At 43.5% G+C, this 16,554-nt stretch overlaps 1 protein-coding gene across 7 annotated transcripts in view; it reads right to left on the bottom strand.

Moving 5' to 3' along the window:
- The window catches only part of LOC137341748 (putative adenosylhomocysteinase 3), an 82,574-nt gene extending 70,900 nt beyond the window's left edge, over positions 1–11,674 (bottom strand). For 3 of the 7 annotated variants that reach the window (XM_068005205.1, XM_068005208.1, XM_068005204.1), the window contains exon 1: positions 11,254–11,673. In XM_068005205.1, coding sequence (XP_067861306.1) covers positions 11,254–11,562 — 309 coding nt within the window. In that variant the 5' untranslated portion in view covers positions 11,563–11,673. Of the gene's footprint in view, positions 1–11,253 lie in introns of all 7 variants that reach the window. The other 4 variants (XM_068005207.1, XM_068005209.1, XM_068005206.1 and 1 more) reach the window with 2 other exon arrangements.
- Positions 11,675–16,554: the final 4,880 nt, after the last annotated feature.

Genomic DNA, 16,554 nt, shown 5'->3' on the forward strand with positions numbered 1-16,554 from the left:
TTTGAATCATAAGGGACCATCCTCATATCAACTCTCTGCATTTACATTTATTTGGGGACACAATACTGCCATCAGGATAAGCTGGTTTCTGCTATGTGAACAAGGGGAGCCGGTGCACAAACAGCATTCACCCAGAATTCAAATTACAGAAACACTAGATACAAAGGCACCTCGTTACAGTGGTTAACTGACACTCAAAGCTAATTACAGTAGACTTTACATGAGAAAGCCATTTGGTCCGTCAAGCCAGCTCCTTTCACTGATTATGTGCATTTTGTCTATTTTAAGCTCTGCCCAACTTAACGTAACTTCCTGCGGGAAGATTCTGCAAAGTTTCTGCCTGCTTCTACAAAGATATTGAGCAAAATTCTAAACTATCTATTTAACCCTACAAGCTACTTTATTCATTCTTAATCATTGCTTTCCATGGCATGTCATTTCCATGGTCCCAGCAGCTCGAGAATTCTCGTTTCTTCCCCCTTCCCCCCCGCCCCCCTTTCAACTCTAATAAACTTGCTTAACGTTCAATTTTCAATTATGGCAAAGGGTTACACTTAAAACATTTACTTGTCTTTTCTCTTTACAGATGTTGAAGGGTCTTGCACCACTGTATTTCCAGCACTTGCAGATTTTTTTTCTCTTCATCAGGAACCTGTGTTCCAGAGTATTTCCCTACCCTAACTATACTTCCCCTTGCCCTTTCAAGTGTACTTTAAACAGATGCTGAACTCCTTTAAGAGTGAAGTGGATAATCAGTGAGTCACAATTACAAATAATTCAACAAACAGTTATACCTGCTTAATGAAAGCCAAAGGCAACCTTCTATCCTGAACAGGTATATGAGGCTCTTACCTAACAACAGGAACCTTCTGTATTAGAACATTCTGTAAATTAACAAAGCAGTCTTCCACTCCCAGAATAGCTATCAGTGTTTCCTAACTAAAGCAAATAATCCTTTATACAATTTGTAATACATTAAAAGACTTCATTTATAACTCATTCTGTTTACCGTGTGGAAGGCCAAGTGAAGATGATGAACTACTCACAGGAAGACCTGAATGGGAATAGTGACAAATGGCAGACAGCCGTGTGAGCTAGCAAAGGGCCAGCACAATGGTGAGGTCTGGCATTATCTGCGGCCAGTCCAATTGTGACTGATTAATTTATAACTTAGGTGACAACGATCAAGGAATACCATCAGGAAGCAGATTATGCAACGAATCCAGGGTCCTCAGTAGCAGAACTGGATTAAATATTTACTCTATACCTAGGCAGTCCCTTGTGATCATTTTGATTGAAACATTTCTATTTATTCTGGATTGTATGGCTGGAAACTTTCAGTTCTTTGTCTGCTTAATATTAGCAGCAGTGTGAAGTAGTACTTCAAAGTTGTCTTAATTCTTTACAATTCCCCCCCAGTTTAATTTTTAAACAATACCAATGGCGAAACTCAATCTTTTAAGGTCACTGCTCAGCGTGCTAACAATCCATTATAGGACATTTTACAAGATTACACAAGTCAGGCCAGAAGGGAGCCCCTTATCAATTGTGCCAAGAATCTACAAAGTGTTTTGAGGCGAGAGGTTCTGAAACCAAAATCCCTCACTTCTCATTGTACAAGGTGATAAGACTTCAGGTAGCCCCTATTCACAGAGCAATTAATTTTCAAAACAGTCCTTGATAAATTAGCAATTTTACCCCAAGGATGTCAGTAATGGTCAAACAAAAAAATAGTATGAAGGTCAATAAAGCACTACCTGGAAGTCTCTATAAACTATTACTCATTTACAGTATAAATCCTCCCCAAACACCCTGAAGATTATTCATCTTTTTAAACTGCTGTGAATGTATTGCTGAATGAATGAGATTTCGGGAAGCATTTCCATACAACGGTCATGGCTATATCATGCCGTACTGGTGATTCTTAAGGAAGATAGTATTGATATAATTCACCATAGATAACAGCTGTAGATTGTTCTACAAGCCTGGAAAGACTGTTCCAAATACTGCAACCCTTCCATCAATCGCCTTCAAAATAATCTGATACAAGGTTAGCTCAGATCACTTGCAACTTTTAAGCAAATGCTACTTAACTCCGTCTCTCCTGAATCAGTCATAGGTGGATGTCCCAAATGAGTCAATATTATAGTCATCATTACTATGCGTTTCACCTGTTAGTGTTGCTGAAGAGTCAAGAATTATAAAAAGATTGCCATAATAGTTCACTGGGTAAATGCACTATGTAGTGTGATGCTGAACGATGCAGACCAGGAAGGTTCTAGATCCAATCCATGCTAAGTTAACTGATTTCAACCAGGCTGATAGAAAGAGAACTAAGGTTGGCCCTTGCTGCGGTCAGAAATGGTCAGTGTTATTTAATGACCTTCCCTCCCACCGGAAATACACACATGGACCTCAGCCAAGGACAAACGGGGAGTGCCATAATTATGTTTTAGTTTAAAATGTTTGGACTACAGTTTTAATTTAATTCTTTCTCCCTCCAGTAACATATTAGAGATCTCTAGAATCCATTTATACTGTCTATATTCCCTGGTAACTTATTCCACAAATCTATTACCTTTAGTGTAAAAATGTTCTGCATGACTTCCCTTCTTACTCCTAATTTTTAACTTCTGCTCTGATATTTGAAACCTTTGCATAATGTACAATTTCCTGGATCAACTTCGAATAATCCTTAAAATGTCAGTTTGGTCACCTTGAACTATCTCCTTTTACAAAAATAACAATATTTTCTAATAATATAGATATCTGATACCTCGGAGTGAACTTGGTTAATGGTCTTGGTACCGTCTGAATGCAAATTTATTTCTATAACAAAGTAACCAGCACTGTAAACAGTACTCAAAATAGGGACTATCACAAAATGGGTGCCTGATACTATACAACCTCTATTAATTTGTATCCAATCCCTCTGTACCCCCATGCCTTTTTTTTTACTGCAGTCAAGCACCAGGCTAAGTTTCCTAGAAATATCCACAATAGATCTCTTTCCTGATCAGCACGCTGCATAACTGCTCCATTTAATGTAATTTGATCCCTCTTCTGGTTCCTTGCTCTCTCTCTCCTCCATTCCCAAAAAGTTACCTCAAAGAAACTCAAGTTTCCTCTTTAGTCCCTAACAGTTCTCCATAAAGCCCAAGTCCATCCAAGACTTAAATACTGCTCCCATATCGAGGGAGATTCCACGAACACTTTATAGGCAAGTTCTCTCTTATCATTGCAACACTTCATGGCTGAAGGCACAGCGAATGGTAGGGCAAAGGAAGTGCAGGATGCATAACAGGCCAGAGTTGGAGGAACGTAGTTCCCGTTAGGTTGTATGGCTGGAGGAGGTTACACAGATAGGGAGGGGGCAAAGCCATGGAAGGATCTGAACATGAGGATGAGAATTTTTTGTTGTTGTGAGGAAAGGTTCTCTCTTATAATCCCTGGGTCATGCTATGTTTAACTAGATATTGGGCAGCAAAAAGGTGCACTCTAGATCATAAGAGGGCACAGGATCTGCTTACAGGAATAACCCAAGACAATATCTAACTCAAAAACCTGAAAATGGTGACAGCAGCTTTGCTAGAAGGCCTTGGACCCTCCCCACAGGCGCAGGAGGGTCCACAGAGTCCATCAAACTAACAGTGAAATAGAAACAGAAAATACTGGAAACACTCAGAAGGCCAGGCAGCATCTGTTGAGAGAGAAACATAGTTATCCGTTACAGGTCAATAACCTTGCATCAGAACCCAGTGCGTTGTTGCACATTACTAAGCCACATAGATCAGGAAAGTCCCAGGTTCAATCCCTGGCTTATGCACAGTTACCTAATTTAACCAGTGCTGCTCAGGTTCTCTGCTCCTGATCACTATACCATGACCCCTGCTTGAAAGTGTGCATGTGATCATCAGGTATGGACAGAATCAGACTCAGCTGCAATAACCCCCATGGATAAGCAGCCTGCTGACTGTCATTGTCTAGGCTTACACAGGAGAAATGGCCACGTAGGTATAATACTAGAGGACTGGTGGCACCCATAGAACTGTGGGTGGCATAAGAACTGGCATATGTTTCTGCCTTCAGAAGCGTCAGGGAGAAAAGGTAAAGAAATTGCGGAAAAGTGGGAGTACAATCCTTCCAACATTCCAGTCTACACAGCATGGCAATGTTGAAGGAACAAAAATTTTCGATGACCACTACAATTGGTGGTTTTGCAATGTTCTATCACAATTGCTCTTAAACGTGAAAAAGGAAACAAACGAACTTGCATTTATATAATGCCTCTCATGTGCTACGCCCCAAAGTGCTGTACAGCCAATGAAATATTTGAGATGTAATCACTGTTGTGATGTGGACAAATGCAGCAGCCAATTTGCAGACAGCAAGCTCCCACAAACAGCAATGACAAACGGCCAGATAATCTGTTTTAGTGGTGCTAGTTGAGGACACCAGGAGAACCTCTCTGCTCTTCTTTAATAGTGCCATGGGAATTTTTATGTCCATTGGAGAAGACCGACAGGGCCTCCAACTGTGCAACACTACCTCAGTACTGCACTGAAATGTCAACTTAGATTTTGTGCTCCAGTCTCTGGAATGGAGCTTGAAGCCACAACCTTCTGACTCAAGAGGCCAGAGTGCTGCCACTGAGCCAAGGCTGACACCTTCAAGATGAGGCACAAGGTCTATCCAGGTGAGGTGGGCTAAGGTTTAAAAAGGGAATCATTTGGTGTACTTCCTACGAGCTACTATCACACCAAAGCAGAGCCTGATACCTTAATAGTCTATTTTCTTGTTAATTTCAGAGTGAAACAGGCGTGCTGTTCATTGTCCCCATAACTCTACTCCGTCTCACTCCTGATAATTAAAATCTTCGGTACAGCGAGTCTCCTCTCCCATTTTGAAGAGTTCCATTCAAAAATGATGCTTTAACTTTACTGTATGCATCAGTTGTGGGGACTGAGGGGCTATGAGGATTGTTTTTTGGTGGAGTTTGGCCAAACAAATTTGAGAATCACTGCCCTAACACATTACATACAGGTAGGATGTGGGCCCATGCTGTGAATCCCCACAATGCATGTTCCTGATCTGAAGGGAGGCAATATCTACATAGATTTTTAAAAAAGTTTTGAAAATAGCCAGAGCACATCTGACTTAGCTCAAGAGCAGCTTAAGCAGAAACCTGCAACTGGCAAATTCTTCATTTTGTAAATTAGTTCCTTCGCCATGCCACATCCTCCCCAAACAAGGTGGGTGGACAGGGGAACTATTTCAAGACTTTAGCTAATGCTTACAGGTACAAAAGTACATTGGGGTGAAATGCCTGAAAATCATTTCTCTCGTCCCCCCCAAAAAAATTAAAGGCTTCAAGCAAACATTTCATCTTCTCTCTGAACTAAGATTTCAAGAACCCTTCACATAAACACAATCACATTCTATGCTGCAATACATTAGTACACGAGCACAATGTGCTATCCACATGCCATTTAATTCAGTTTGTGCTAAACACATAAAATACTCGACTGAACAAGTTTCTAAAAGATTTCAAAACATGCTTTACCACAATCATTAGTCTCCCAAGTCATCTGATTCAACCAACTGAATCAGCAATAAATCGAATTCTGGTAGGAATTTATGGTGTTATGGTACAGTGTATTATTTCATTGCATTTACAAGTAGTTGGTCCAACAGTACTTTCATAAAACATCCTAAGTTCAATATGGCAGAAAGATGAGACAACAGCATCATATTCCTATTCTGGCTGCAAACAAATTATCAGGGGTTTCCCCAATGTTTTAGCAGGGTTACAAACCGAGCAGCTGAGCTCTACAGAACAGGAAGGTCTGAGATGGCCTAAGTTGATATCAGCTGAGGCTGAGTATAGCACTGCAACTGGGCTTGGGAGGAAAACTCCACAAAGGTTCCCTCCCTGATCACTACCCAACAACCTGTGCCGGGAGTGCCCATGTGTGGATGGTGGGGGAAGATAGGATCAGGCTCAGTTGATCAGAGTAGTTTTAATAATTTGTCTTTCCTTTTCCAAAAAGAATCTCTCGTTAAGTTACTTTTCTTTGGTCTCCTTTCATCCCCCCACAGATGAAAAAGCCTCTACTAGAAAGGAACTCTATCCTGTTGCATCCAATAACTCTGTGTCCAGGTTTCCCAGTAAAAATTATGCTTTGTGCTCAGTTGCAAGATAATGACCCCAATGAAAACCAGGACTTCCTCACTCACAACAAATCTACAAAAAATGCAAAGACAAATCACCAGCAGAGATGAGTAAATTAAAAACTGATTTGTGCAAAGACATTCCACGGAAACTGTAGGAATGTAATTATTTTTAGGCCAGTTACCAGATGACAGCCAATGTGCCCACTGACAAGGTATTCAGTGATTGAGCAACACATCAGTCAGTTGATGTGTTTTGGCAGGTGGCTGATTGGAATTCTTTTTTTTCCCTTTGATTAGATACCAGATCGTTATAAACAGAATGGCTGGTTCGAAAACATTTAAACAACCTGATTGGACATGCTAGAGAAGAAAACTGATGTGCCCAAAAAAATCCCTGTATGGCAGATAGAAGATTGAGAACAGCAGCATTAATGCACATGACCAAACCAGAACAGAGCACAACATAAACTGTCAGCTAACTGTAACTATGGCATAGATATGGTTTATGGATGTGAACTTTATTAAAGTATTACAACACTATTATAAGTCTTATAACACTTTTCAATGATTCTGCATTATGTTTTTATGCACAATCATCAAATGAAAACAATATAAATGACAGCAACTGATATTGAACTGAAGGCATTTGATTCCATTTGAAGACCTTTATAATAGAAAACTGCCTCCCTGATTGACAGTAGAACATAAGAAAGGAATTTTGCAGTTCTCAAGTGGAAAATACTTGAAAGAGCTCTGTATCTATTACAGCACAATGTTCTGAATAATGTGTCCCACCTGGACCTTAAGCAAGTCTGGCTGCTACTGAATCAGAGTTTCCCTACAGGCAGAAGAGGAAGATCACCACCTACACTACAACGTTGCAGTGTATTACAGTCAACGGGGCAGCACATGGCTGAGATTGCAAATGAAGTACTGAAATTTGTCCTAATTTAAATAACTATCAAGTTAATCAGACTGAAAATGATTATAAACACAATTCCCAGACTGCATATTCTGAACGAGCTATTGTTTTAAGCAGAGAAACTGCACGTCCCCAGACACCCTGATCCAGTTACAAAATGCATCAGCAAGCGAGTGCTATCTTGCCCACACCACAAAGTTTTTCATATGTACCCATTTTAAAACCTGACCACCTTTAGCATTTGTCAGCAAAAAAAAGTTTTGCTTAAAATGTTAAATATCAGACAGGACATTCTTTCATTGGTTGGCCCATGTGACCTTTTTAACAGGTTCAGCTCCAACCGTAGCTTAGGCATTCTCATGAAATGACCACTAGGCAGCTGCACCCTTTCTCCAGCATGCCTTCAAGGCAGCCAGATACAATCCTACTGTTCATGCCATGATATTTTGCATGCCTTTGACCCCGCACACAGCAAGAATTTCAAACATTGACCAATTTGTTGACATATGTGGAAATAATTTTAATGACCATGAAAGCATAAATATTACACACCTGTAACTCAGTCCCATCTTCAAAATTCAAAACACAAGGAAAAATCAGCAGGTATCAATGTTTAGCTCAGTGATTCAATAAATGATTTGAAGAAAAAAAATGTAAAGCTGTCGCTGCTGTTCAGAAAGAACAGATGTTCTTGGAGCTTCAGTTCAATTCAGAACATGTGGTGATACTATTAAAATACACCTTAATCTCAAAGGCAGCAGAAAAAGTGCTTATTCCAGCTATTTCCACACACAAGACATTTTTCATATCACACCCAACACTGACTTGTCACATCCAGAATGTTATTCAGAGGACAGAGTGGGAAACCATGGGATACTGCAACACAAGTCCTAAAGCCATTTCATGATTGTAGATTCAGTATTCATGAGTTCTCTTACTTTTCCATTTCTGACTTGTACTTCCAAGGCTTAATGCCAATGGAGGGAAGCAATAAAAATACATCTTGCTCCATGTAATAAATTCTCTTTCGTCCTCATTACTTTCAATGGAGGAAAGTCATGCGTCACCATTTACATAAATGATTTGGACTCGGGAATCAGAAGCACAATTTCAAAAATTTGCGGACAACACCAAATTGGGGGGGGGGGGGTATAGTTAATACTGAGGAGGACTGCAACAAAATACAGGAAGACATTAATAAACTTGCAGAATGGGCATGTAATTGGCAAATGAATTTCAATATAGACAAGTGTGAGGTGGTATATTTTGGTAGGAATAAGGAAGCCACATACTCCTTGGAAAATAAGAGCTTAAATGGGGTAGAGAAGCAGAGGGATCTGGGGATACAGATAACCAAATCATTAAAAATAGCAACGCAAGTTAATTATGCCATAAAAAAGGCAAACAAAGCATCGAGGTTCATTTCCAAAAGGGTAGAATTGAAAAGCAGGGCAGTTATGTCAAACTTGTATAGAACCTTGGTTCGACATGGAGTAGTGTGAACAGTTCCGGTCTCCATATTATAAAAAGGATATATAGGCACTGGAGAAGGTGCAAAAAAGATTTGCAAGGATGACACCAGAACTGAAAGGTTGTAACTATCAGGAAAGACTGAACAGGTTGGGGCTCTTTTCTCTAGAAAGAAGACTGAGGAGTGACCTGATGGAGGTCTTTAAGATTATGAAACGGTTTGATAGGGTAGACATAGAGAAGATGTTTACACTTCCAAGGGAGACCACAACTAGTGGCCATAAATAAGATAGTCACTAATAAATCCAATAGGGAATTCAGGAGAAACTTCTTTACCCAGAGTGTGGAATGCGCTACCAGAAGTAGTCAAGGCAAACAGCATGGATGCATTTAAGGGGAAGCTGGATAAGCACGAGGGAGAAAGGAATAGAAGGATATGTTGATGGAGTTAGATGAAGGGTGGGAGGAGGCTCGTGTGAAGCATAAACAACGGCATGGACCTGTAGGGCCAAATGGCCTGTTTCTGTGCTGTGAATCCTATGTAATTCTATGTAAGCAAAAATTTGTGCCTGATTGATACAAGGGTCCAACATAAAAAAGCACTGTACAAATACTGTTGCCCAAGACATTTTTTGAAGCACATTTTGTACATCTGCTTCACTCAGTCACACAGCTTGCAATCCATGCTCCATCTCAAAGCCCTGGTAACACATATCAGCACACCGTATATGAAGGTGAAATTACATTTCAACTTAGCTGTGACAGATTAAAATTCCATCCTACATCTCTGACCAACTGTCACGATTAGCTCATTCCCACACTGATTTTCAGGATGATATGCATTAACATGGGATTGCTGGACAATGAATCAAACATTCTTGACTTCAGAACAGGACAACAGTATCATTTTATTAAAATAGTGCACTCAAATGAGGTAAAGTTGCAAAACACTGGGACGGACTTATACTCTAAAAGAAAAACACAATCTGATAATAAGTAAGCTTTGAAGTCAGGTATAGTGCCAGCTCATCCAGCACAATCATTTCCAAGCACAAACTACCTGGCCTGTGATTAGCCAGAGATGCAGAATGCCCGGTTAAAACTGTATAAACAAAAATATTTGAAATGTCATTTTTGGACAGATAGCTGATCATTCCTAAGGGAGGACTCAAATAATAGCTAAAAAGAAAACAAAACTGCAAGTCTGAAAAACCTGCTTGCCAGACATCCCCATAAAGGAATATTTGCACTTATTAGAAATAGTTAGAATTATAGAATCATACTGCACAGCAGGCTATTCGGCCCATCGTGCCTGTGTGGGCTCTTTGAAAGAGCTATCCAGTTAATCCCACTCCCCCTTGCACTTTCCCCATAGCCCTACAAATTTTTCCTTTTCAAATATACATCCAATTATAGTATATATCATAGCATGTTACAGCACAGAAGGAGACTATTCGGCCCATTGCACATGTACCAAGTCTTATAAAGAACTACCCAATTAGTCCTACTCCCCTGCTCTTTCCCCATAGTCCTGTACATTTTTTCCCTTCAAGTATTTATCCAATTCCCTTTTGAAAGTTATTATTGAATCTGCTTCTACTACCCTTTCAGGCAGTGCATTCCAGATCATAACAACTCTTGAGTTAAAAAATGTTTCCTCAGGTCACCTCTGATTTTTTCACCAATCACCTTAAATCTGTGCCCTCTGCCAGTGGAAACAGTTTCTCCTTATTTCCTCTGTCAAAACCTTTCATGATTTTGAACACCTCTATCAAATCTCCTCTTAACCTTCTCAGTTCTAAGGAGAACCCCAACTTCTGTAGTCTCTCCACATAAATGAAGTCCCTCATCCCTGGTACCATTATTCTAGTAAATTCCCTTTTGAAAGGTACTATTGAATCTGCATCCACCACTCTTTCAGGCAGCACATTTCAGATCATAACAACTCAGAGCTTTAAAAAAAAAACCCTGGTTCTTTTGCCAATTATCAAATCTGCATCCTCTGGTTACCAACCCTCCTGCCAGTGGAAATAGTTGTACTGCTTAATAAGCCAGTGAGACCAGGGTGCTGCGACACCAAAATGTCACTGAACTGGTTGCAAATGGAGAGAAGGGTAATTATCTCATGTGGATCTATCCCCATGTGTGTGATAGAAATGTCATCCAATGAGGCCTCTGTTTATAAAGCAGATTCAATAATAACTTTCAAGAGGGAATTGGATAAATACTTGAAGGGGAAAATCTGCAGGGCTATGGGGAGAGGCAGTAACTTGGGACAGCTCCTTCCATACAAACGACACATGCACGAAGGGCAGAATGGCCTCTTTCTGTGCTGTATAAAAGGTGGGAGATGGGAGGGCTGGAGTCAAAGGTGGGCGGCGGATTGATACGCGTGATGTCATCACTATGCACACCCTCCACCCCCCCACTGTGGCGCGCGCGCGCGCGCGGGGGGGGGGCGGCGATCACTCGTTCAATTCAACCGAGCTCGACGGTTAACCTTCCGCCACGGAGGCAAGAGCCTCCCGACAATAGTCAACCGCCGCCCCCCACAATATATTAATTCCCCTTTCCCTTCAGATTATTGTAGATACTGAAGTGAAAGGCCGAGAATTATAAGGAGTTGAGGGATGGATGTCGAGAGGGGGAGGGGGGGGGTTTTGCCGGTCAGGCTCAGTTCACCTCACCTTCTTCACGGTCCGCGGCGCCTCCATGACGGTGCCGTCCGCGTTGAAGGTGTCCCCGTTCTGTGCGGCCTCGATGCGTTTCATCGCCGACTTGGAGTCCTTCGGGGTGGTAGTGGTGGGCAGCGGGGGCAGATAGTGGTGGTGGTGGTGGTGATGTTTGGTTTCTTCCGCCGAGGTTGTCGCCGTTGCCGTGGGCTCCCCGTCTTTTGTCTGAACGCTGCCGCCCTCGGCGTTCACCTTATCCGAGGCCACCACAGCCTCCTTCAGTTCCACCTCGGCCATTTTTGCCGTGACCACCTGAAGCGACATGTTAATTTTTTCTCCTAACTTCCCTTCGCTCTAAATACACTCGTTACTCCCAACTCTGCCTTCTCTCCACACACTCGCTGCACCAGCAGACCCCCTCACACTGCGCATGCCCCTCCCCTCCACCTTGAGGAGCCGCCTCCTCCTCCTTCTCTCCCCCCCCCCCTGACGGAGCTTGTAGTTTTTCCCGGCCGCACCCCCGCTTCGTTTCTACAGATGGAACCTGCCAGCGAGACTACATTTCCCACAATGCGCCTCACTGGTCGCTAAGATTCTCGGTCAGTGCAGTTCTTCTCACTTCCTGTCCATGCAAACGCGCGGACGCAGGAACTACACATCCCAGAATTCCCTTCGGCGACGCCTCTACGCATGCGCGCCCTTGTTGCAGTGCAACATGATTCGAATTGTAGTCTTGATGCGGTCTGCGCCCACGTGCTTTACCAAAAAGCAAAATGCTGCGGATGCTGGAAATCTGAAATAAAAGCAGCAAATGCTGGAGAAGCTCAGCAAGTGAGGCAGCACATGTGGGGAAAGAAACAGAGATAATGTTTCAGGTCAAAGACCTTTCGTCAGGACTGGAAGATGCGAAAAGAGTTCAAGTTTTTAAGCAAGTCCAGAGCCAGGGAAAAGGTGGGGAGGAAAGAACAAAAGGGAAGGTCTGTGATAGGATAGAGGGCACGAGTGATTCAATGACAAAAGGGATGTTGTGATGTGGAGATGCCGGTGATGGACTGGGGTTGACAATTGTAAACAATTTTACAACACCAAGTTATAGTCCAGCAATTTTATTTTAAATTCACAAGCTTTCGGAGGCTACCTCCTTCGTCAGGTGAACGATGTGATTTCACATCGTTCACCTGACGAAGGAGGTAGCCTCCGAAAGCTTGTGAATTTAAAATAAAATTGCTGGACTATAACTTGGTGTTGTAAAATTGTTTACAAAAGGGATGTTGGTGGTAATGGGTCAGGTTAAGAAACAAAAGATTGATCAGGAGTAGCTGTAAATGGCAGCAGCAGAACCGTTACCAGCACTCGCTGACCGAAAAAATGAGAGCAGTGGTTATGATCTTAAGTTATTGAAATCAGTGTTGAGTCCAGAAGGTTGTAAAGTGCCTAAACAAAAGATGAGCTGCTGTTCCTCGAGCTTACATTGAGCTTCATTGGAACAGTGTAAGAGGCCGAGGACAGAGAGGTCAGAGTAGGAGTGGGAAGGGGCATTAAAATGGCAAGCGACCGGCAGGTCAGCGTCATGTTTGCGGACAGAGCGGAGGTGATCAGCAAAGCGATCACCCGGTCTGCGTTTGGTCTCCCCAGTGTAGAGGAGACCACGTTGTGTGCAGTGGATACAGTATAGTAACTTGAAAGAAGTACAAGTAAATCGTTGTTGCACCTGGAAGGAGTGTTTGGGGCCCTGGACGGTGAGACGGGAGGAGGTGAAGGGGCTGGTGTTGCATCTTCTGCGCTCGCACGGGAAAGTGCCGTGGGAGGAGAGCAGGTGTTGGGGGATGGAAGAGAGGACTAGGGTGTCGCGGAGGGAGCGGTCCCTTCAGAATGCTGGAAATAGGACGGACACGGCCGAGAGCCCCGTCAACTATACTGGAAGGGAATCTTTGGTGGAGGAAAAAGAAAGACATCGGAAGCACTGGTGCGGAAGGTGGTATCGTCAGAACAGATGCGACGGAGAGGGAGAAACTGGGAGACGGGAATCGAGTCCTTCCAGGAAGTGAGGTGGGAGGAAGTGTAATCAAGATAGCTGTGGGAGTCAATGGGCTTATAATAGATATTGGTTGACAGCCTATCGCCAGAAATGGAGATAGAGAAGTCGAGGAAGGGAAGGGAAGAGTCGGAGATGGACCGTGTGAGGGCGAGGGAAGGGTGGAAATTGGAAACAAAGTTGATGTAATTTTCCAATTTGGGGCGAGAGCAGGGAACGGCACCGATACAGTCATCAATGTAACAGAAAAAGAGGTGAGGGAGGGAACCTGAGAAGGACTGGAACACGAAATGTTCTTCGTATCCCACAAAAAGGCCTGCATAGCTGGGACCCATACAGGTTCCCATAGCGACAACATTTACTTGGAGGAAGTGAGTCGAGTCACAGGAGAAGTTGTTCAACGTAAGAACAAGTTCAGCCAGGGCGGAGGAGGGTGCTGGTGGATGGGGACTGGTTGGGCCTCCGTTCAAGGAAGAAGCAGAGGGCCCACAGGCCGTCCTGGTGGGGGATGGAAGTGCTGCGAGTTCAGAGGGAGGTAGGTTAGAGTGAGTGAGGGGAGTAGAGAAATTGAGACGGCCGATGTCACGGCCAGTTCGCAATGAAAAGATCAAGAGCGGGTAAGAGACCAGAGGGACCCACGTGCTTTATGGTTGCCCAGGGTGTTGTGAACTAGTCCACGTCTGTACAGTGAGTGGCTGGTGGAGAGGTATCCTCTGTGGCTGATTTCAGAAAGGTAAAATCAATAAGCAATTAATTGTTACACTTAAAATATAATGGGCTCCTGGGAAAGAATCCTTAGAAAGAATTACTTGCATTTATATGGAGCCTTTCACAATCTCAGGACCTCCCAAAGTGCTTTACAGCCAATTAAGTACTTTTGAAATGTAGTCACTGTTATAATGCAGATAAACGAGGCAGCCAATTTGCGCACAGCAAGGTCCCACAAACGGCAATGAAATAAATAACCGTCTTTTTTTTATTGATGTTGGTTGAAGGATACATATTGGCCAGAACATCGGGGAGAACTCCCCTGTTGTTCTTCAAATAGTACAATGCGATCTATTACATCCACCTGAGAAGGCTGACAGGGCCTCGGTTTAACTACTCATCCAAAAGATGGCACCCCTGACAGTGCAGCACTCCCTCGGTACTGCACTAAAGTGTCAGGAAGATCCCAGGTTCAGACATAGTGCAATACTTTTAAAGATCAAGACTCAGGAAGAACCCTTTTAGAGTTGGAAAATTGTTTTGTTCTGGAGTATTGTGTCCAGTTCTGGGCACCGCACTTTAGGAAAGATGTGAAGGCCTTAGAGAAGGTGCAGAAAAGATTTACTAGAATGATTCCAGGGATGAGGGACTTTAGTTACGTGAATAGACTGGAGAAGCTGGGGTTGTTCTCCTTGGAACAGAGAAGGTTGCGAGGAGATTTGATCGAGGTATTCAAAATCATGAAGGGTCCAGACAAAATAGATAGAGAAACTGTTCCCATTGGCGGAAGGGTCAAGAACCAGAGGACGTAGATTTAAGGTGATTGGCAAAAGAACCAAAGGTGACATGAGGAAAAACGTTTTTACACAGCAAGTGGTTAGGATCTGGAATGCACTGCCCGAGGGGGTGGTGGAGACAGATTCAATCATGTCCTTCAAAAGGGAACTGGATAAGTACTTGAAAGGAAAAAAATTGCAGGGCTACGGGGATAGGGCGGGGGAGTGGGACTAGCTGGATTGCTCTTGCATAGAGCCGGCGCGGGCTCGATGGGCCGAATGGCCTCCTTCCGCACTGTAACCTTTCTATGATTCTATTTCTCCTTTCTAGACTGTTGCCAAGAGACACTACACTGGGCACCAGCAGCCCTCTGGTACCTCAGTCAAGTTACCGTCCTTTGCGTGTGAGCCCAGCGACTGTCATGAGGAGCATCACAGCCCCAGCATCATATCCAGCGGGAGTCATTGGTAAGATGCATGCTTTTTGTCTGCTCTTGCACGCAGCGTGAGATCTGATCGTGGGCCAGACCACTGAGCGCTCGCAAAGTGATAAACGTGTGAGCTGCGCTCCCGCCAAAGTTACAGCAGCCGATCGGGAGAACTCCAGAGGAAAATCCCTGCAGGCCTATGTTTTCTGACAAAAGGGGGAGTTATCAATGAGCAGTCTAATTCACCAGCTGATATTATCTCCAATGAAGACAACACCTTTGTTGCCATAAAAGCAAAATTGTGCGGACGCTGGATATCTGAAATAAAAACAGAAAATGTTGGAAACACTCGACCAGTCAGGCAGTGTCTGTGGAGAGAGAAACAGTTAATCTTAGTCTTTAATACCACATCTAATGCTCCTTTTGTGAGCTGGGTTTTTATCTGTGTCAGCAGGTAACCTCTGAGGCAGTAACACTATAAGGCGCACTTTGTCAGACATCTCGCGTCAGCTTTGACGTGGCTGATATTGTATTAGTGGATCAGACTGTTCCTTTCCGCAGAGCATTGTGTGTGTATTTTGGCAGCATTTAAAACTCTCAGCATCAAGAATGACCTTTCAGTGTGTTGGTTGTTACTGTCTCACTGCTGAATGTCACAGTCAGCACTTGTTATTATGTTTTTCTTATTTACAGATGGTGTATATTTTATTTTTAAAAGCTAATATTTTTCACTCCCCACGTCTTCCCGTCCCTCCTGAAGTTAGCGACCTCTGACTTCATCGGCAACATGGCCATTCTTCATGTGTCAGCCTAGACAACGAGTGTTGGCAGACAGTTCCACCCCGCGCACACCGTCCCACACCCCCACAAACCCCACATCCGCACGCACGCACACACACACACACACACACACACACATACACACCCTCACCCTCACCCTCACCCACACACACACATATATGAATAGGAACCCTGGCTGATTTCCCCCCCCCCCCCCTTAACCCAGAGGCACTGAGCTGGCTTGGCTCAGTTTGTAGCGTCCCTGCCTCCAAATCAGAAGGTCTGGGTTCAAGCCTCACTCCAGGATTTGAAGCTGAGCCCTTTCATATCCTCACATGTATATACACACACACACACACACACACACACACACACACACGTGCACATTTTGCAGCTTGCGTCCCTGGATAGCAACCAAGAGGATTCCTGGTTGATTTCCCCCCACTTTAGACAAAGGACACGGAAGGTAATGGTGGCAATGCTGCTGGCACCCAAGTTGAGGGCAGTACTTACCGAAGATTGAACCTGGGATTTCTGGGTCTGCTTGGCTCAGTAACTCACTTGGCAGCTCATTTACCTGCAGTGGGGG

The sequence above is a fragment of the Heptranchias perlo genome, chromosome 24, assembly GCF_035084215.1.
Source record: "Heptranchias perlo isolate sHepPer1 chromosome 24, sHepPer1.hap1, whole genome shotgun sequence".
NCBI lineage: Eukaryota > Metazoa > Chordata > Chondrichthyes > Hexanchiformes > Hexanchidae > Heptranchias > Heptranchias perlo.